At 40.3% G+C, this 23443-nt stretch overlaps 1 protein-coding gene across 2 annotated transcripts in view; it reads right to left on the reverse strand.

The window, feature by feature from the left end:
- Positions 1-23443, reverse strand: part of sdccag8 (SHH signaling and ciliogenesis regulator sdccag8) — a 415760-nt gene that overhangs the window by 152729 nt on the left and 239588 nt on the right. For both annotated transcript variants that reach the window (XM_073050489.1, XM_073050488.1), the window contains exon 14: positions 9869-9996. In XM_073050489.1, the coding sequence (XP_072906590.1) occupies positions 9869-9996 (128 nt within the window). The remainder of the gene's footprint in view (positions 1-9868; positions 9997-23443) is intronic.

Genomic DNA, 23443 nt, shown 5'->3' on the forward strand with positions numbered 1-23443 from the left:
CTACCACCCACACTGGACCTCCTAAAATTCACCTACCGATACAACTGATCGATAGATGATGCTACAGACAGAGCTCTACACACTGTCCTTACACATCTGGAGAAGAAGGATGCTTATGTGAGAATGCTGTTCTTGGACTACAGTTCAGCATTCAACACCATAATTCCCTCCAGGCTCGACAAGAAGCTCAGAGACCTCAGCCTTCATCCTGCCATGTGCAGCTGGAACCCCAGACTTTCTGTCAGATCACTGGCAGGTGCTAAGAGTGGGCTCCCTCACCTCTGCCCCTCAACACAGGTGCCCCTCAGGGCTGTGTCCTAAGTCCCCTCCTATACTCTCTGTATACCCATAACTGTGTCATCACCCACAGCTCCAATCTAATTAAATTTGCTGATGACACTACATTGATTGGCCTAATCTCAAATAATAACAAGGCAGTCTACAGAGAAGAAGTCATCACCCTGACACAGTGGTGTCAAGAAAACAACCTCTCCCTCAATGTTGCAAAAACAAAGGAGCCGGTGTGGACCACGGGAAGAATGGAGACGGGCTAACCCCTATTGACATCAATGGATCTGGGGTTGAGTGGGTGAACAGCACACACATCACTGAGGATCTCACATGGCCTGTAATACTGGCTGTGTGATGAAAAAAGCACACCAGCATCTCTTTCACCTCAGACGGTTGAAGAAGTTTGGCATGAGTTCCAAAATCCTAAGGACCCACCTGGATAAAAAAGACACGTACGATCGAATGCTGTTCATAGACTTCAGTTCAGCATTCAACACAATCATTCCTCAGAAACTGATTGGAAAGCTGAGCCTACTGGGCCTGAACACCTCCCTCTGCAACTGGATACTAGACTTCTTGACTGGGAGACCACAGTCAGTCCGGATCGGAGGCAGCATCTCCAACACCATCACACTGAGCACGGTGGCCTCCCAGGGCTGTGTGCTCAGTCCACTGCTGTTGACTCTGCTGACCCACGACTGTGCTGCAACACACAGCTTGAACCATATCATCAGGTTCGTCGATGACACGACCGTGGTGGGTCTCATCAGCAAGAACGACGAGTCAGCATACAGAGAGGAGATGCAGCAGCTAACGGACAGTCTCTGAATGTGAACAAAACAAAAGAGATGGTTGTTGACTTCAGGAGGGCATGGAGCAACCACTCTCCGCTGAACATCGACGGTTTCTCAGTAGAGATCGTTAAAAGCACCAAATGTCTTGATGTTCACCTGGTGGAGAATCTCACCTGGTCCCTCAACACCAGCTCCGTAGCCCAGCAGCATCTCTACTTTCTGCAAAGGCTGAGGAAAGTCCATCTCCCACCCCCATCCTCATCACATTCTACAGGGGTTGTATTGAGAGCATCCTGAGCAGCTGCATCACTGCCTGGTTCGGAAATTGCACCATCTCGGATCGCAAGACCCTGCAGCGGATAGTGAGGTCAGCTGAGAAGATCATCGGAGTCTCTCTTCCCGCCATTACAGACATTTACACTACATGCTGCATCCGCAAAGCAAACAGCATTAAGAAGGACCCCACGCACCCCTCATACAAACTCTTCTCCCTCCTGCCATCTGGGAAAAGGCTCCGAAGCATTTGGGCTCTCACGACCAGACTATGTAACAGTTTCTTCCCCCAAGCCATCAGACTCCTCAATACCCAGAGCCTGGACTGATACCAACTTATTGCCCTCTACTGTGCCTATTGTCTTGCTTATTATTTATTGTAATGCCTGCACTGTTTTGTGCACTTTATGCAGTCCTGGGTAGGTTTGTAGTTTTGTGTAGTTTTTATTTTGTTTGTGTTGTTTTTACGTAGTTCAGTGTAGTTTTTGTACTGTTTCATGTAGCACCATTGTCCTGAAAAACGTTGTCTCGTTTTTACTGTGTACTGTACCAGCAGTTATGATCAAAATGACAATAAAAAGTGACTTGACTTGACTTTCTACAGGGGCACAACTGAGAGCACCCTGACTGGCTGCAACACTGCCTGGTATGGGAAATGTACTTCCCTCCATCGCAGGACTCTGCAGAGAGTGGTGCAAACAGCCCAGCGTATCTGTAGATGTGAACTTCCCACTATTCAGGACATCTACAGAGACAAGTGCATGAAAAGGGCCCGAAGGATCATTGGGGACCTGAATCACCCCAATCACAAACTGTTCCAGCTGCTACCATGTACTTTCTAAACTTCTCTTAAATGGTGAAATTGACCCCGCATCCACCACTTCTGTTGGCAAGTCATTCCACAGTCATACGACTCTCAGAGTGAAAAAGTTCTCTCCTATGTTCCCCTTCAGCAATTCACTTTCCACCTTTAACCTCAGCTCTAGTTCTAGCATTTCCTCCTCACTGACAATCAACACAGCCGCACCTCAAGGATGCATGCTCAGCCCACTGCTCTACTCTCTCTACACCCACAACTGTGTGGCTAGGCACAGCTCAAGCACCATCTATAAACTTGTTGAAGACACAACTACTGTTGGCAGAATTTCAGATGGTGTACAGGAGCAAGATAGATTGGCTAGTTATGTAATACTGCAACAACAGCATTGCACTCAGCATCGGTAAGACCAGGAAATTGATAGAGGACTTCAAGAATGGAAAGTCAAGGGAACACACCAGTCCTCATCGAGGGATCAGAAGAGGAAAGGGTGAGCAATTTTAAGTTTCTCAGTGTCAGCATCTCTGAGGATCTATTCTGGGCCCAACATATTGAAAGTAGGCATAACAGTGGCTATATTTCCTTGGTAGTTTGAGGAGATTTGGCTTGTCACCAATGACATACAAATTTCTACAGATGTACCATGGAGAGCATTCTGACTATTTGCATCACTGTCCGGTATGAAGGGGCCACTGCGCAGGATCAGGAGAAAAAGTGTAAAAAGTTGTAAACTCAACCAGCTCCCTCATGGGCACGAGCCTCTCCAGCATCGAGGCCATCTTCAAAAGGTGACGCCTCAAAAAAGCGGGCGTTCATTATTAAGGAACCTCACTCAGATTTTCCTCTGCCATCAGATTTCCGAATGGCCTGTGAACCCATAAACTACCACACTACTTTTTCCTTTCTTTTACAACAGCCTATTTATTTCGATTTTTCTTATATATCTTGTAATTTATAGCATTTTTTATTACAGGTTGAGTACCCCTTATCTGAAATGCTTTGTGTTTTGAATTTTGGAATCTGTAATAAGTTAACTTGGGATTGTCATAATTTCCGACTTCATGTGCAACTGGTGACCAGACTCTCTCTTACACTTGTTCATCATACATACTGTATGTACTTACATTAAAAATTATTACATACCAGTAATATAATGAAAATATAATGTGTGAGGGCAACAAATGCAGCATAGCAGCATCGGGAGAAAACCTGAATCAGCTGTTCAACAACAAACAATGGCAGGCTTTCAGTCCTCACTTATGATGCCATGGTTTGATTAAAAGGTTATAGTATACTGTATTTGTATTTCACTCTTTTTTAAGGTTTTGTATAAGGTGTAAAGACATGTTCTGGTGTTAGATTTACATCAGCGACACTAAAAATTTAATGTCGTTATGTCAAGTATAAAGTGATGAAGTCAACGAGCTCAGTATGGGTGGAGAAAGCAGCACCAATGCATTCATTAACGTAGCATAGGAAGAGTTGGGGAGTGGTGGACTGTTCCACGTAGCCGACAAAAAGGCAGGCAAAGCTCCCTTGGGTGAATGAACATGGTTCTGTTTTAATAATGATTCATTTTGATGAGAAGACAGCATCCCAAAACGTTCATTTTGTTTTCTTCGGCACAGAAGCTGCCTGATATGATGCCTATTTCTAGCATTTTCTCATTTTCTTTCAGACTACCAGCTTTTATGGTATTTGGCTGTTTTACATTTGAATACTGAATTTAAATTGCATTCAAAAGAGAAGATGTATCTGAGTCACTGTTAATATAGCCCTGTGGTTTCTTTGGCAGCTTTATTAGCAATAGATTGCTAATTAATATATTAGACTTCTCTCCCATTGGTTCTGAAAGCTAATATCTACACTCCTTGTGGGGTTAGAGTCTAATAACGATAATCAATTAAACTGATTATAGCTCAAGTTGCTGTGTTGAAAGTTAAATGATCCCAGAATCTACAAATTATATGAAGCACAATGTATAATGTTCAGTCACATAGTGACTAAATTATTTGAACAGTACCCACAAATTTGAATTATTCATCTAGAAACATGGATTTCAGTGGCTGGGGAATTTAAATTTAAGTAATTCAATAAAGAGGTACCAATAGTGGTCAGGAAACTATTAGATTCTTGTAAAAGCACATCAGGTTCACTAATTTACTTCACAAAATGATATGTTATCTTTATCCAGTCTGGTCTACATGTGAATCTAAATGTACCCCCTGTAGTTAATTCTTTGGTACAGGGGCAATAAATACCAGTTTTGCCAGCAACACTTAGATCACGTGATAGAAGAAATTTTTTTTAAAAATTGGAAGTTAATGTCTTGCAAACATCCCTAGATAGTTTACAAATCTATGCAATATTAAATATGACTGTTGTTCTTTATGTTGGCTATTTTTCATAGCGATGCAGCTACAAAAGATCACTGACCAGAATTATGTTTTGCTCTCCACAGGTGTTACCCAACCTACTGAATACTTCTAACATCTTAAGTTCTGTCACATTTAACTGAAGATTTTCGTTCCCAGATATTCTTGCCTCCTCTACCGTGACTCAGGTAAGATACAAAGGATAATAAACAACTTTCAAGACCTGATCCAAACAGTCAAACACCATGAGAGAACCTACGCACTTGAATATTGGAAGCTACAATCAGTAATTGAGTCTATAGCACTGCTGGATCGGGGAGGAAATCTGCCGTCTTTATCACTGCAACATAGAAAGCATTCTATCAGGATGCATAATGGCTTGGCGTAGCCAAGACGTGACCACAAGAAACTGCAGAGAACTGTGGACAGAGCTCAGTATACCACAGGTACCAGTCTCCCCTCTATGGATTCAGTCTATAGTTCTTCCTTTCAGTAGGATATCAGAGCACTCAGATGCAGCAGCCTCTGGGGGTCCAATCAAAGGTGAATTGATTCATCTTGTAAGTTGTTTTTATGATCACAAGCCACTGCTGGACACTAACAACATCGAGTACTGCATGCATGACTGTCCCATTGCTCAATAGGCAATGGACATGGATGTATTGTGCATCGCTGTAGTGTTGTCATCTGGACCTGTTGGGTACCATTGTGCCGAGATGGTATGCGATCCAGCAAAGAGAGTGAGTAATTATCTTGGACGTCTTCATTAGGATTGCAAGATACTGTTGGACACTGGTAACAAAGAAAACTGTGTCTGTTCATTAGCAAGACCAATGGTAGGGAAGCTGCATTGCCTTGCTTGGGGAAAGGACTATGCCTTGGCTGTAGGGCCAACTTGGACGCAGCACCCTGTTGCAGTTACCCAGGGGAGAGAGCAGGGGTTTTTGCTGGGCATGCTGGAATTGTGCCGGTTTGAGGGCTGGCCCCTCCTTTTGGAGCTGCCCTCCAATGTTTGCTCAGTGCTGCCCTCTGGAGTTTGCTTGGTCTTGCCTTCTGATGTTCCTCTGTGCTCCCTCCAGTGTTCACCCAGGGACGTAGGTTATTTGTTTAATTTATGACAGAATTTTTTTCTGAAATGGTAACCGCACGTGCTGTTTGTGCTATGTGCTATTTGCAGTGTGCTGTGTGCTGTTGGTAATGCGCTTTCACCTTGGCCCGGAAGAAATGCTGTTTCATTTGGCTGCATTCATGTATAGTTGTATAACTGAACTTGAACTTGCTGCTCAGTAAAGCAGCCAACATAATCAAAGGCCCCACCCACCCCAGCCGTTCTACATTCTCTCTTCTCCTCTCTTGCATTGGGCATAAGATACAAAAGCCTGAAAACACGTACTACCAGACTCAAAGACAGCTTCTATCCCACTGTTATCAGATTCTTGTACGATAAGATGGGCATCTTGGCCTCACCATCTATCTTGTGGTGATCTTACACTGACTGTATACCTGCACAACACTTCTTCTACAGCTTTTAGATTTTATCTGACATTCTATTATTGGTTTACATTGTTCTACCTCAATGAACTGTGTAACGATTTGATCTGTATACACAGTATGCAAGACAAGTGTTTCACTGTATCTTGGTACATTTGACAATGATAAACCAATAAACCAATACCCATCTCTGATCAGCCTGCATGGTGTATCCTACCACTCAGTATATTGTGGCTACCTTTTAACTGCCCTCCACACTCAGAATCAGAAGCATCTGTGAGCATGAAGACCATGGGTTCTCTGCATAAGTGCATTCTGGGTAGCCTAAATACCACCCCCCCCCCCACCCGAGCTGCTCATGTACACCCACAGCTGAAGCAACAGATGTGACCAGCTGCATCCTGCGACCTAGCCTGTGACCTGAAGCAAATTTCTCCCCTGCTGCCCGATTTTTCCTTTATATCAGCTTGCTGCTTGCCAGGAGGTCAGAGCAGGGAGAAGAATGAAAATCTGAGGGGGGATAGGAGGTCAGAGCAGGGGAAGACAAAGCCTGAAAGGCTGAGATAATGAGAAAATAGGAGTTAGAAGCTGGAGCTGAATTGGGGGAAAAGAAAAACATGAGTCTGGACTGCCCCAGAAATGCATCCAAGATCCACCAAATACTCATACCTGTACCATTCAGTGACCCCCAACAAAACTGAACGTTTATTAAGAAGATTGATAGAAGTGTATTCCTGAATACTGAATGCTTCAACAGCATGAAGCTATAACCGTGTAATTACATGCACATTGTTTTATATGCTGTACACGTGCCACTGACTAGTCTGCTAAAAGTGGCTGCACTGTGCCAGAACATCCCAGGTACAATCTTCCTTGCTAATTTTACTGTAGATGATGTCTGTCCCAGCTATTTTGCTGTTCTTCTATTCTATGTGTCTCTAGATTTTGTTTAAAGGGATGGCCACCTTGAATTAAGCAACACATTTCTCTCAACTGACATCCATATAATACAGTCAGATTCGGCAAGAGGGATTTTACAAAGAACAGGTATTAAAGGAAGGAATCCAGGACTTATCTTCCGCACATTCAAGTCTAAAGGAAATTACAGCATACTGTAAGTTTTCCTGCCTCAGAATGCCTCACAGACTTCTAGGATCCTCTATTTCAAACTGCAAATTGCCTCTACGTCACCAATTGTGCCAACAAGTTGATCTTGAAAATATGCTTTAAAGTTAATTCAAATGTATAAGATTATCAGAGGGATTGATAAAGAGTGCCAATGCTTTTTCCCAGGTTAGAAATGGCTAATATGACAGAGCAAATCATAAGAAGATTGGAGGAAAGTATTGGGGAAGGTCAGAGGTAGGTATTCTATCACCATGTCTGGCAGCACTTCACATGCACCCACCAGGGGGGTGGTGGTAGAAGCAGATACATTAGGGCAGTGGGTCCCAACCTTTTTTATGTCTTGGCCCCATACCATTAACCAAGGGGTTCATGACCCCAGGTTAAGAATCCCTGTATTAGGCATATCTGACAGACTCTTCAAAAGGCAATTGGATGAAGGAGGGAAAACTCTGCAGATACTGGAGATCCAAAGTAACACACACAAAATGCTGGAGGAACCCATCAGGCCAGGCAGCATCTTTGGAAAAGAGTAAACTGTCAACATTTCAGGCAGAGGAGTCTACTGTTTATTCTTTTCCACAGATGCTGCCTGGCCTGCTGAGTTCCTCCAGCATTTTCTGTGTGCTGTTTGGGAAAACTCCACCATGGATGGTCCCAAGCCTGGAGGGTTGTCCATAGGGCAAGCAACCCCATCCCATAAAAACCCAGAGTTACAGAAATGTCAGCAGAAGTTCCAAAGACCTCATCCCGAGGAAAAGAAGGATACATATAAAGATGGGCTACATCTGGGGACACTTTGAAAGACCAGCCCAGTACAGAGGTCTCTGGCAAAATGCTTTTGATGAGCTATGCCCCAGTAGGGGTGATGGACTTCAGTAAGTAAGTAATACAGGAGGGAAGAGTTAGATTGATCTTGGAGTAAGTTAAAAGCTTCGCACAATATCTTGGGCTGTTATGTGACCTGTTATGTGTTATATTATTCTATGTTCTATGTTTAAGCGTGATCTGTAAAAATGTTTGCCAAGGTATCTTAACGTACCCCAATGGGTGAGCTAGATGCAGACTGTGGCAAGGCACCAATGATTGGCATGTTCTACCTTGCACTCAGTTTCACTGGGGTCAGGGCAGTTTGCAGCCATGGGTTTGATTGGATCTATGCTGTGGTTAGAGAATGAGTGTGGATGGCCATCGATGAATGATCACAACTAGTAGAAGGGAATGGATTGTTGGGAAGCAGGTAGTCATTCAGATGCTTGGGTGGGTGCAAAGCAATAACAAATAACTTTACCAGCAATTTTGGCTCTGGATGGTTAAAGGGAAAAAGATACAGGGTTGTAGCTTGAAGAGTGTTGGAGAGGGGAAGGGAAGGTGGAAAGTCCCAGAAAATGAAGGTACAGGACTTTTTCCGTGCCGTATAACTCTATATAGTCTCTATGAACTCTACTGAGTTGGTATACAGGTTATACAGGTTATACAAGTTATACAGGTATAACTTGTAAATAAGTTATACAATTGAAGCTTTATCTCAACAGCCTCTAGCAGTCTCACAACTCCGACCTCGGCAGTAAAAAAATTGGGAAGTCATCAGAATGAGGAATTTTAACTGTTAATTTAATTGGAACAAACTTAACAAGTTTGTAATTTTATTCATTAATAGATGCTCTTGCACCATTGTTAATTCACAAAGATGTCAGTAAGTTTTCTGTGAACTTTGAATTACTTAATTTATGATAAAAGCATAATAGAGAAGAACACGTCAGGGGTAGTCTGGTTTTCATGTCTGCATTTAGAATCACTGCTAGAGAAAATTATAAGATGAACATACCGACTCACAACTGAGGACTCATCAGTTTTACTCTTCATATTCATTTTCACAAGATGGTATATGATTTAAAAATATTTACATTGATATGATCTTGATTAAAACAAGCTGCCTTGAGTTTTCCTCTGGTAATTCAGCTTGCTTATACTGCAGCATTATGAAATCCAAAGGAAGACATGTTCACTCGGTGTGCCAGACTGCAGACACTACAATTAACTCTTCATTCAGAGAAAAATAATGAAATCAGCTTCATGTACAATGCTCATATAATGACTAAAATTAACATTTAGTAATATAAAGCAAACATAAGATAGTTTACTGTACTTTTTAAAAAATTGTACTAATTTTATGTAATTGACATAGTGAATGATGAAACCTAACTGTAACTCCAATTCAGAAACCAATTCCAAGTTGTCAACCTGTTAAGAATATTTATTCCAAATTTATGTGGCAAATGCAAGATGGTATTCAAACAGAGTTTTAAACATAAGCCTGCAGCATTTCCCGCTGAGCTTTTGATGCGATTTTCCACATGTAACATGTGTGCCCTAAAATCACGCCAAGAGAAGCCCCTTTGTTCTGTACTTTATGTTGGCAATCCTCTGCTTTAAGTTTCTTAACACAGGTAAATAAACTCATAATCCAGATGGTGCAACAGATGTGAGAGCAGCACTGTGAGATCAACAGACAGTGGGCAATGGTTTGCATTTCCCTTTTAAACGCTAACTGATATGTAATTCGGGATCTCCGGTGAAGTTAGCATCTGCTCCCTTTGGCCAGCCAAAGGTTACAGGTGTTCCTGATGTCATTTCACAGTGAGGTGTGGGCCTGGCCTGCAAGAGAGGTGTCCTGGCTCTAATCTATGCCTACCACCTACCAGTTTTATCATGCTGGGCCTCCATTTGCTGTATCTTTTCTGTAAGCTCTTGCTCACGGTGTTTAGATTGAAAGGCCAGGGACTTGACATCATCACTGTGACTACGGAGGAGACTATCCTTTTCCATCCTGAAAGAGGCAACAAGGTCAAAAGTAAAGGGCAAAAAAAATAATTCATACATTAGAAATATCTACACTTATCCTCTTTCCCATTCATTTTTAAAATATTAGCTACATTAATTCTGTGAAATCAATCAGGAACACCTGATTACAAATATCATTTGAATTTAATTTATTCCAACAAGACAAAAACAACATTTTTAAACAAAGCGTGATTAACTTAGCAACTATAATCGACACTTAATAAAAGTCAATAAATGTTCTTAAGCAGAAGCAATAAATTATTGTAATTAAAATACAAATTATGGTGCATGTTTAAGTTACTACAGCTTTAAGACATGTATGATCAATGTTTGGCTCAGTGGTAGAACACTTACTTCTTGTGTCAGATAGGTAATGGGTTCAAATCTTACCCCAGAGCACATAATCTGGGCAAACACTTCATTACTGTACTGAAAGAGTGCAGAACAGAGGTCCCATTTGCTTTCCCAGGAGTATGTGAAAGATTTTGTAATGTGTTTTGAAGGAGGGCAAGTATCTAACATCTTGGCAAATATTTATTCCCCAAATCTCATCACTTAAAAGAAGTTATGTGGTCATTACATCTTATGTGGAACCCTGCTATGCACACATTTGGCTGCCAGATTTGAGGTCATTGCATAAGCAGAGAGATGATTTTGCTCCATATTGCAATTCTGTTTTAGCCTTTTTTAGGATTTCTGTGCATTCTTCTGCAGCTGAAGATAGGCTAGTAAACAAATTTTTTTAAAAAAAAATTGCAGATGCTGGAAATCTGAAATAAAACACAAAATAAATGGAAACACTCAACAGGTTAAGCAGCATCTGTGTTAATGTTTTGTCCAAATTGGGAAAAAGGGAAAATCAAGTTGGTTTCAGGTAGCAGAGAAGATGGCAGAGGGGTCCGTAAGACAAAGGGAATATCGTTGATAAATGGAGTTTGTTACCAGCACCACAGCTTGTCTGTGCAATGTGTTGTAAATATCAAGGCTGTTGGAAATGACCAACAAGCCAGTCTATATGAATAGAATAAGGAAAAAAACGATGAGAGGCGGAAATGGCCATTTCCGATACATTCAGAAAGATAAAGTTAGAGAATTCACTACCAAGTCCTGCAACCTGCAACGTTCCCAGACAGAGGTAAGGTGTTGTTCCCCAAGCTTGCATTAGACCTTGTAACAGTGCAGGAAACCACAGATAGACAAGTCAGTGTGGGAGTGGAATGGTAAATTAAAATATCAAATAATTTATCACCATTTCTTTCCCAATATCACATTTAGGTTTATTAATTGATCACTGGGGTTCATCTGAGTGCTCTAAAGTACAACCTTTCTCCAAACTATTTCCATTTTCTATGGCAGTGGAACTCCTGCACAACAAGAATGCATTCAAATATTCTGCAACCACAAATACATGCTTATTAACAGATTTTTATATTAAGACACTCTTATCAGCCTTCTGTTGTTAAACTTCTATAAATGTTCCCATATTGGCCTTGTATTTTTATTGTTAATAGTTGAGATTCTATGATTTCAGCAGTTATTATTGTATTGACTACAGACATTATCTTTCAGATTTTAGTATGGGGTTGCTGGAAGTATGTTAGTATTTCAGTTGCTTCTAAATAACATACTGTTTTAAGTTCAAAGTAAATTTATTATCAAAGTATATAAATGTCACCCTGAGATTTGTTTAACAATCCTGTTATATGTATGTGAGGCTGTTCTCTATACAAGGTTGCTGAATATGATTGATAACTAGCAGCTAGATGTACACAATGATGATGATTTTGAAGACTCCACGATTCAGATGATCTTTCTGAAATCCCCATCAATTGAACCAAGCAAGTAAACAGGATTTTTTGCCATAAATATTTAAGTACACAACTATATCAGCCTCCACAGAATTAACTTCTCAGGTCAATGGGTTTTCATCAGAAATGGAAAAGAGAGCATTGACTCAATTTTTAAGCCATAAAAGAGGTACAGGAAACAAAAACGAAACAAAGGCAAAGGTCTGAGATGGAATGGAAGTCAGGAGATTAAATTACAAAAGCAACGATAGTGCAGAACAAAATGAAATGCAATGAAATAACAAATGGAGCAAGAAGGAGAGAAAATAGGAATAGCAGAATTTATAGTTGAAATTGTTGAACACAGAATGGAACTAAAATGATAAAACTTGCTTTGTTTGTAACTTTATCCAGTTCTGATTAGACACTGCTTCTCCCTCTATGGAATAATGTATAACAAAGATTTTAGAAATAAGATGCTGCACAGAAAATAAATGCATAGCATTCATTCTACTTAGTTGTGTTAAATCAATGTTCTTTGAAAGTAGAATACAAACCAACATCCTTTACTGTGTACGCCATGCGTTAATGAAAAATATCCAAACAGCAGGCAGAACTTGCTACAGCACTAAATAGTTCAGAGACCTAATTTAAACAATTTTACTTTTGTTAATTTGACTGTAATTTTTTACATGGTGCTCAACACATTAATCATCTGCTTCTTATGCAGAAACAACCTTAATCTAACTAAACCCTTCTATATGTTTCTGTGATGCGAAGCACTTAAACCTCCTACCCCACGGGTGGCTTTGATTGTTGTGTTATTTACCCTCCTCTGTGCATATATTTAGCCATCTATCCCATAGCCTTTCCTTCTTTCTCTTCCTCTAACTAAACTGGCTCTGGCTCCCTCCATCTGGTTCCCCTTCCGTCAGCAGTCCCGCACCTGTTCACACCTCCTCTCCTGTTGGATTCCACTAAAGATTTCCTCCTCTGCCAGGGCTATTCTGGCACACACAATCTTTTTGTCATTCAATCCATCTGTCAGAAGTGAACTTTGTTTACCACAAGCTACTTCTTGCTTGTTGAAGTAGTAAAGCTCCTCAAGGTCACTGGAAAATGCACTATCTTTTGGTCAATTTACATTCAAATCTGTTAGCCAAACAGAACAAAGTGCTACGCTAGGACATATTTGCAAAATTAACCAAGTGACAACAATCTTTTGAAGCCTCTGCAACAGACAGAAACAGATTTTTTTTCGGGTTATCTAAAGCAGAGATCGATATTTTAAACAAAATGAGCTAGATGATTTTGGCAGCATAGATTTATTTATTAACACAAAAGTAATTCAGAACTCAAAGAATAGAAGATCACCATTTAAGGTGAATTCTATCATGCATCACGTCCTAATCGTTCCTTATTTAGTACTCACATTTACAAGGTTCAGCATCAGGAATCCTGAGTGTGCACAGGGTGGGGTCCAGTAGGAGCACAGGGAACCCACTTACCCCGAACACTAATCATTAAGCATGTTACGAGCGCATGTGTACGAGCATAATGTGAATGCCTAATGTGCCCCTCCAAAAGCGGTCAAATTTAACTTTCCTTGCATGCCCCAGGGCAGCCATTAAGCCATCTGACAGACATAGACTTTACAGACGAGAAGTGTAAAGATGCATAAAGGTTGCCGTGCACTGAACATCTGCAGTGCAAGCTTGATGTGCAATTCGAACAGCACATACCCAATGGCTCTTGGCATGATATGATATTTATATGAGTTATCATGACTGCTTAACACGAGTGAAGTAGTTATGAGTTACAGTTGCTGGTTTACCAGCTGAATGAGTATCATATCACATTGACATCACTCTTTAAATCATGCTTTATTCTGTTTCATTTTCAGAGCAATGTTTTAATTTAATTGTATTTTGTTACTTCTGAAGAAGATTTAGTTTCAAGACGATTGAACTGCTTCAGCATGCAGATACAATATTTAAATGTACTTATTTTAAGTCAGCATATGGATTTTCCAAGAAGTTGATTTGCGCTGGCACTTGGGCCTGTGGTTGTACGTTGTCAGCGTGGCCTTTAGGGAACAGAAGCTGTTGCAAATACTAGATTTTCAGAGTGCAGGTTAAAAGCAGTGAATATGTTGCCTGTCACAGTGGAAGACTTTTCCACTTCCACTATCTTACATTAAATATGACACATAAAGATTTGAAGAACCAGTCTTTCCATCTTAGCCCAATATTATAACAAGCTCTGAACTTCCACAGAATATCCTTGAATAAACCAGGGGCAAGGATTCCATTTTGCATGTTACACATCCTATGAGCTCTCTCAGTTATGATACAGATTTATGCAGAATTGTGGGGCATTTTAGGCCATCATACACAGAGGAAACAAGCTTAATGCTTAATTTCACATAGAGCACATACTGTCACAGGAGAAACAAAAATAACAATTGAGACTATTTTCAAAGATAGAACTTTGTGATGACCAACTGCAACACCCCCCAGTGGAATGGTCTTCAATTATTCCTGAAGTGCAAAACAATTACAATTGTTCTGACACCTCTGTGTGAAAAATGCTTTTGACAATTTGTAGATGCAGATTTTTTTACTTTATCTATCTGTGAGCGAATGTCAAGCAGTCAATTTTGCATCACTCAATTACAATTTTACAAATATGATTTGCAGTTTTTTTGTGGTGGCTGTAGAACTATGTTGGCGTGTTGACTACTACACTGATCTGTCAAACCTCATACTGCAATCTCATGGCTTATCAATTAGTTAGCGAGTTTAGAATACATCTCTATGACAGTGATCCAGTAAGCTAAAATCCAGGAAGAGTGCACTGATATATCTTGTTTTAGTAAGACAGCATCAAACTCAGCATTTCATTTTCCCCTTGAGCAGATTTCATTATCTATTTGATCGAAGAATTTATTTTGCAATATGCAGCACAATAAGCAACCATTCTTTTAGTTTTATTAAAAATATTCTGTAAAATGGTAACACTATACATTTTACATGTTTTCAGCATTTCTTTATCCTGAGCTCTTCTTTTAATTAAAAGGGGTTGGTTAATGCCGGCTTCATCTATCCAGTTAATTTTCCCTTCAGGGTAAAGAATCAGATTATTCATTAACTCTCACAGCAATAGACAAAATCTCTCCACACTGCTTGCTCCACTCTGCACTTCTATTTCTGCACCCCCCCCCATCACTTCACAATACGCTCTCTTAATTGTACCTTACATAGATTAAATACTGTAATAATCAGTCAAAAATCAGCACATTCTCTTTTCTTCTAAACTCTATCTTTAAATTTTATACAAATGCTGAGAAAACAATATCCTTCTTTATTTACCCACCTCCTGATCTTTGGAAAATTAATTAAAAATATGAAAGAATGAAAGAGTTTTACCACAGAAACATGTTGCTACAAATGTGTGAATACTCAAAGGGTTAGTTCTGTAATTAACAGCTACTGATGATTTTAAGTTTTATGTGGGAATAACTTAACAGTGGGTTACTGATGTCAAGGCTATTTCTCTTTTTTTTGGATTTGGAATGAAAATAACTATCACTGAAGACAATGCAAGGTCTTATCCAAGGCCACCAGGCACACCACTGCAAACATCACTCCCCTCTGTAGTCACCCAGCAGAGCCCATCTCTGTGGTCAGTCCTCCCAGCTGCCCTATCTGTTACTGTCTGATTAGTTCTGCTAAGCAGCCCCTCCCCTGCCATCTTTGCTTGCCATCTGTTATAAACAACATGGCTATTGCCCAGCAATGCATGCTGCCCTCCTACCTGGCATCCAGCTATTTGCCTTACCCTAAAGAGCTAACACAGGTTCTTGCTGCTGGCACAATCAGGATTTCATTACTACTACTTTGACAAGTGCAGGGTTGTTTGTAATTTCTCTTTTATCCCTGTTCTGATTGTACAACCACCTCCCACTGACTATGTTTGCTGCATTTTGTTGCACACAGATTTTACTCTCCACATTAATCTCCCTCTGGCATATTATTGCATCTGTTCCCTTTTTTTTTATTAATTTTCAAATTCCCACCCTTTTCAGCAAAAAGAGATGCATCATTCCTCTTCCACGATTAGATAATTATAATTCAGAAATAACAATTTCCCCCACAAAATTAAATAAGAAATATGTGTCAATTTACTGAATGAAGTAACTATGCTTTTTGTGCATTGCATCTTCCTAGATTCAAACACATCATAGTCAAAGCTATGCAACAATCTGTTGTGTATATTGCACCCAAAGAAATGTTTAATTAGTTCAGTTAAAAAGAATGCCAATAATACCAGCATATCTTTGTTTCAAGCTCAAAGAAAATTTCTGTGCCTTTGTGAGTGTGTGCTTAAATAAAGCATGGGATAAATCCGTTAAATGAAAATTTCTTCACTGATAGGCAATATAAAAAATTAATTAAAATCTTAGGTAAATATAACAATTTGCATTTATACATCATTTTCAATCCAGCAAAATATATTGATGAGCAATACAAATGCAAAATATTCCTGACTCTTTGCAATGGAAGCCAAAAGCACGGTGAGAGGTAGGTTTTCAATGTACTCTTAAAGACACAGATGTGGAGAGTTTTGGAAGGGAATTCGTGAGCAAAGGGCAAGGTGACTGAAAGCATGCTTTTCATGGTGTTGATTAAATTGAGCCTGTACAAATGTCCACAAGAATGTCAAAATCTCAAACATTTTATAATGCTCTAGTATCAATTGTTTGGTGACAATAAAGTATTTGTATTTGATTTTGCTGGACCAGAAGCCAATTCAGGTCAGTCAGCAGAGGAGTGATGTGTGATCACATTAAATAAGTTGAAATACAGTCAGCAGAGTTCAGGATAGCTTAGATTTATGTGTATGGAAACAGGGAGGCCAATCTGGAGAGGAATTAAATGGTTGTCTAATAGTATCAATGTGAGAGAACAGATAGACGATCTACAGATTTGTAACATTGGAAGATGCCGCAGTTGCAAATATGCAGTTTTGGACAATTAAATGTGAGGTTGGAAGCTAACCTTAGGGTAAGCGCAACAGTAAGACTATGATTATCAGGTCCAAGTTCATCCAAGTGTCAGGTTGAGTTAATAGCCTCAGTCTTCCTATCCACCTTAGCTTTCTCTTACCATTCCCACCCTCATGGAACCAAGTCCCCATGGGATATCAAGAAATGTCTGACAGCCTTAATACAATAAAGACAGCATCCCAACTGTAATATAGAAGATGTGCTGTACTTTAAACCAAGCTGCCCAAATATAGCTACAACAATAGCATCTCCCCAAGAACGTGTAAAGTTGCATTGGCACTGGAATGTGTGGTGATACTTGAGGGCTGCCCTCAGCACATCCTTGTGTGTGTGTGTTGGTTGTTAACTCAAGTTATGTATTTCACTGTATGTTTCTATTTTCATCTGAGAAATACATCAGAATCAGAATCTAGAGTTTTGCTAGGAACACTTGACTCCAGACCTCATTGTACCCTTGATCCAAACTGAGGTGAAGTGAGAGTGACAGCAAGGCAGCATTTCAAAGTTCAAAATACTCTGAGAATCCTTTTCTTGCGGACATGTTCGTAAATCCAAGAAGCAGAATAGAATCAATAAAAGTGCACCCAAGAGGATGGACAAACAATCAACGTTCAAATGACAACAAACTGTGCAAATACAAAAGAAAAATAAAAGGTAACAATAGTAAATAAATAAGTAATAAATATCAAGAACATGAGATGAAGAACAGTTCAATAACGGGGTGAGCGAAGTTTTCCCCGCTTTTTCATGAGCTTGATGGTTGAGGGGTAATAACTGTTCCTGAACCTCGTGGTGTGGGATCTGTGGCTCCTGGACCTTCTTCCTGATGGCAACAGTGACAAGAGAGCATGGCTTGGGCGGTGGGAGTCTCTGAAGCTGGATGCTGCTTTCTTGTGACAGCGTTCCAAGTAGATGTGCTCAAAGGTACGGAGGGTGATGGACTGGGCTGCATCCACTACTTTTTGTAGGATTTGCTTTTAACAAAAGTAGTAATTCTCTACACTCATTTAACATGCTCTAGATCTGTGCACTATAGATGGAAAAGCATGAAACTAAAACCAATGGGCAGCAAGGGGAACTGGTAATGACTTACTGACTTCATTGTGTTTCTTGAGCAGGTGACAAAGACAGAGCTGTCGATATTGCTAACATGCTTTTGACAAGGTCCCTCATGATAAGTTTATCCAGAGGATTAAGATGCAAGGGATCCACGTTGATTTGGTTCTTTGGATTCAGAAATGGCTTGCGCATAGAAGTCAGAGGGTAGTGGTCGACTGGTCTTATTCTAGGTGGAGGACAATACTGGGACCTCTGCTGTTTCTATCCACAGGGATCCATACTGCCACTCTGCTGATAATATATTGATAGGGAGGTTACTAAGTTTGCACAGATTTGTATGCCACTAAAGACTTCAAATTTCTACAGATGTATAGTGGAGAGCATTCTGACTGGTAGCATTGCAGCCTGGTATGGAACCTGCAATGCCCAGGACCACAAGAAGTTGCAGAGGGTTGTAGACGCAGGAAATTCCATGGGCAGATCCCTCCCTTTGCCATCGAGAACATCTTCAAGAGGAGTGCCTTATGGCAGCGGCATCCCATCATTAAAGACACTCACCATCTTGGATTTGCTCCCTTCGCATTACTAGGATCGGGGAGGAGGTAGAGCAGCCTGAAGACCCATACTCAAGGTTTTAAGAACAAGTTTTTCCTCTCCACTATCGGACTTCTGAGCAGTCTATGAAACCATGAACATGAAGAGCTGCAAAGGGAGCTGAACATTGTGCAATATATTCACTTATGGTGATTCCTTTATAGGAAGGATGTAGAGGCTTTAGAGAGGAGTGCTGAAGAGATTTACCAGGATGCTACCCGGATCAGTTAATGTGTCCTATAAGACAGATAGATACTTAATTGATTTAAGAAGCGGTTAGACAAATTAGGGTTTTCTCTGGAGCAGCAGAGTCCGAGAAGTGTATAAGATTATGAGGGGCAAAGATAGAAGAGACAGTCAGCATCTTTTTATCCCAAAGGTCAAAATGTCAAATAATAGACAACATGCATTTAAGAGTTTAAAGTTGCTGTGTGGGCCAGGTTTGCTTTACAGAGGGAATGGTGCCTGCCCAGAATGCATTTCATGGGGTGGAGCAGATATGATAGAGCTATTTAAGAGGCTCTTAGATAGACACATGAATATGCAAAAAATGAAGGGATACCGACCATTTGCAGGTAGAAGGGATTTTATTAGTACAATATACTGGGCTGAAGGGCCTGTTCCTGCACTACATTTTATGTTCCATGTTCTATGAACACTGGAGTCATACCTCACACAAAGTGAGATTATCGTTAGATGTTCCTAAATGGACATTGAACCTGTGAATACCACCTCACTTATATATTATTTCTGTTCTTTGCACGATTTTTAATCTATTCAGTATACGTATACTGTAATTGATTTACTTATTTATTATTTTTTTTCCTTCTTTTTCTATTTCATGTATTGTATTGAACTGCTGTTGCTAAGTTAACAACACTTGTTAGTGATAATAAGCCTGATTGTGATTCTGATGATAGGTGAGTCCTGGGCTCAGTTAACAGTGCAGCCCCTCGGCCAATGAAGCAATTCAAGACTGCATGCAGCAAGACCCAGATATAATTTAGGCTGGGATTGATACCAGGCAAGTAACATATCCTCTGCAAATATGCCAAGCAATAGCTGATTTCAGCAAGAGTATTTGATCATCTATTGCTGATATTCAAATGTATTGCCATTTCAAAACATCCCGTCATGAATATCCTGGAAATCAACATTGATCAAAAGCTCCAGTGAAATAATCAAATGAATGCTGTGGTTATAAAAGTAGGTCACAGTCTGATATGTTGTGGGGAGTGACTCACACCCTAATGCCCTTTTCAATCATTTATAATCCACAAGAGTGGAATGGAAGACTCTCCAGTTGCCTGGGTGAGTGCATTTCCAACAACACTTGAGAAGGTTTGTCACCTTCAGGACAAAACTGCCCTCCTGACAGGCATCCCATCCACATCCATTCCCTTCATTAATGGCAAACTCCGTCTGCAAGTCTGTACATCTACAAAATACACTGTAGTTACTTATATTAAGTACTCTGACAACGCCTCTCAAACGTATCATCTCTGAGTCAGGCACCACACACAAAATGCTGGTGGAACGCAGCAGGCCAGGCAGCATCTATAGGGAGAAGCGCTGTTGACGTTTTGGGCCGAGACCCTTCATCAGGACTTCATCATGGTCTCCAAGTCAGGTTCAGTTTTATTAAAGGTACATTTATCACATGTACATTGGAACAGACAGTGAATCAGAATCAGGTTCAATATCACTGACATACAACTGCATCTCATGAAATACGTTGTTTTGCAGCAGCAATATGTTGCAATACATTATAAAAACTATAAGTTACAATAAGAATTATATATAAAAAATTAATTAAATAAGTAGTGCAAAAGAGAAAAAAAAAGAAAAACAATAGTGAGGTAGTATACATTGGTCATTGTCCATTCAGGAATCTAATGGTGAAGGAAAAAAAAACATTGGAGTATGTGTCTTCGGGCTCCTGTAACTCTTCACAAAAGGCATTGTTTTTTGAAGACGTCCTTGATGCTGGGAAGACTAGTGCTAATGATGCAGCTGGCTGAGTTTACAACTTTCTGCAGGTTTTCCTGATCCTGTGCAGTGGCCGCTCCATCTCAGATAGTGATGCAACCAGATGGAATGCTCTTCATGGTATATCTGTAGAAATTTATGAGATTTCTTGGTGACATACCAAATATCCACAAATTCAGAATGAAATATAGCCACTACTGTATCTTCTTTGTAATTGCATCAACATGTTGAGCCCAGGATAGACCCTGAGAGATGCTGACACTCAAGAACTTGAAACTTCTGACCCCTCGACGAGGACTGGAGTGTGTTCCCTCAGCTTCCCCTTCCTGAAGTCTACAATCAATTCCTTGGTCTTACTGATGTTGTGTGCAAGTTTGTCGTTGTGACACCAGTCAACCAGCCAATCTAGCTTACTTCTATACACATCTTTGTCACCACTTGAAATTCCGTGAACAATAGTTGTATCGTGGGCAAATTTACAAATGGCATTTGAGCTGTGCCTAGCCATCCAGATGTGGGCATACAGACAGTAGAGCAGCGGGCTAAGCATGCATCCTGGAGGTGCGCCCACACTGATTGACAGCAACGAGGAGATGTTATTTCAAATCTGCTCTGACTGTGGTCTCTCGATGAGGAAGTCAAGGATTTAGTTACAGAGTTTTGAGTTTTTTGATTACTATTGAGGGTATGATGAGGTTGGACGCTGAGCTGTAATTAATAAACTGCAGCCTGATGTAGGTATTGCTACTGTTCAGGTGATACAAGGTCAAGTGCAAATCCAGTGTGACTGCATCCACTTAGACCTACTGTGGTGATAATCAAATTGCAGTGGGTCCAAGCCCTTGTTTAGGTGGGAATTGATTCTTTCTAGTAATGGTCAACCTCTCAAAGCACTTGATCATTTGATCACATTAGATGTGAATGCAGCTGGGGGATAGCCGTCGAGGCAGTTCATTCTGCTCTTCTTGGGCACTGGTATGAATGTTGCCCTTTTGAAGAAGTCGGGATTCTCTGAATGCAGCAGTGAGAGATTGAAGATGTCCTTGAAAACTCCTGCTAGTTGGTTGGCACAAGTTTTCAGTGTCCTAACAGATACAATATCAGGGCCTGATGCCTTGCAAGTGTTCACCCTCATGAAAGCTGTTCTGATGTCAGTCTCTGAGACACAGATTACAGGGTCACCAGACGCTGCAGGGACTCACAGAGGTGAATCTGTTTAGCTCATCTGGCAGTGAAGCATCACAGCCTTTCATGATATTAGGTTTTGCCTTGAAGGAAGTAACGGCCTTAAACCCTGCCAGAGCTGATGTGCATCTAATTCCATCATTTGCGTTAACAACTAATATGTCTCAGGGACTTGTGGGGACAGTGCACAAGTGTTGCCAAGAAGGTTAAAGGCAGCAAAATACATTGCATTTCTTTCATGGATTCTGGGTTGAAATGGAACTCTCCACCCAAAAGCACTATGGTAGTACATTAAGCAGAAGCACTGTATCCTTCTCAAGGACAAGAAGGGGATGGACAATAATGAGAGAAACACACTTATCACAAAAGAGAGGAAAGAGCTATGTGAATATCATATCACTGGAAAAGCAAAAATAAAACAAAAAATGTAATATCACCTACTACCATTAAAAATTGTGAAGGCACTGAAAACATGCTAGGACATCTGTATGTGATTGATCTGCGCCCAAGTAAACCTAATGCAGGCCACACATATAAAATTTGTGCTGCTCCTTCATGATCATTACTTTAATGACAACACAATGCTAAATTCATTATTTATGGCCTTATTGCATCACCATGGGGCCCAATTTCATAAGTGGCTGGCATGAATTCCAGCCAGATAGTTATTGTAGATTAAAGGCAGCCTGCACCTCTTCAGGGGCAGGTGTTTTTAACTGGAACTGGCAGTGCTGCCCCATCCAGATCTGAAGAGTTCCTGGAAGCTATCAGTTAACATGATTTAGAGTGGACAGTCAGATTTTTTAATCATAGCATGACAGGCCTTGGTAGATGAGGTGGGGATGAAAGATCTCTTTGCACAGGGGACAAGGTAGCTTTTCTGGCAGTATTGGGAGAAGATATGAGCTTTGACTGTGACAGTACACATCCCCAAGGAAATCTGTATTTTGATACATGTGACAATAATAAACCAATGCCAATACCAATCATTAAGAGTGTTGCAAGAACATTACCTAAAAAGTATGGTCAGGGTCTGTGAGTACATCTTTAACTGTAATTTATCACCAGGTACAACTATAACATCATACATTCCTTAGTCAACCACATCACAGTTATTCAAAGTTCAAAGAAAATTTATTATCAAAGTACATATATGTCACTACATTCATCCCTGAGATTCATTTTCTTGCAGGCATACTCAATAAATCCATAATCGAATTAAAACCATAACAGAATCAATGGAAGACTGCACTATCTTGGGTGTTCAACTAGTGTGCAAAAGACAAACTGTACCAACAGCTGTGCAACAGCTCAAAAGGAAGGACCCGGCAAAGTGGTACAAATAAAAACATCATTGTTTGGATAGCAGATGTATGATGGGATGTGGGTGCAGGCCCGCTACATTTAAGAAAAGAGGTAAGCATTCCAAATGTGATGCCCTCAAATGATGTGCATGCAATAATGGTGTCCTGATATACTGGCCACTGATAAATCCTTGATGCCTTCTTCCCTTTGTTAAAGAAAAATGACATTAAATTTGATCTTTCATACTCTGTACAGGCTTGTCCTCTCTAATCTAGTAGTGTTCTGCAAACCATTAAATATTATAGACATGCCCGACATAACCCTGATAAAAATCCAGGTGTGTTGCATAAATTACAAGTCTACCAAACTGAACTTTGAATCCATTATCTTGTAATGTATTGCAAAAGCATCCCACATCTGGGAACAACACACACAAAATGCTGGTG

Source organism: Hemitrygon akajei, chromosome 7 (assembly GCF_048418815.1).
Source record: "Hemitrygon akajei chromosome 7, sHemAka1.3, whole genome shotgun sequence".
NCBI classification, from domain to species: Eukaryota; Metazoa; Chordata; class Chondrichthyes; order Myliobatiformes; family Dasyatidae; genus Hemitrygon; species Hemitrygon akajei.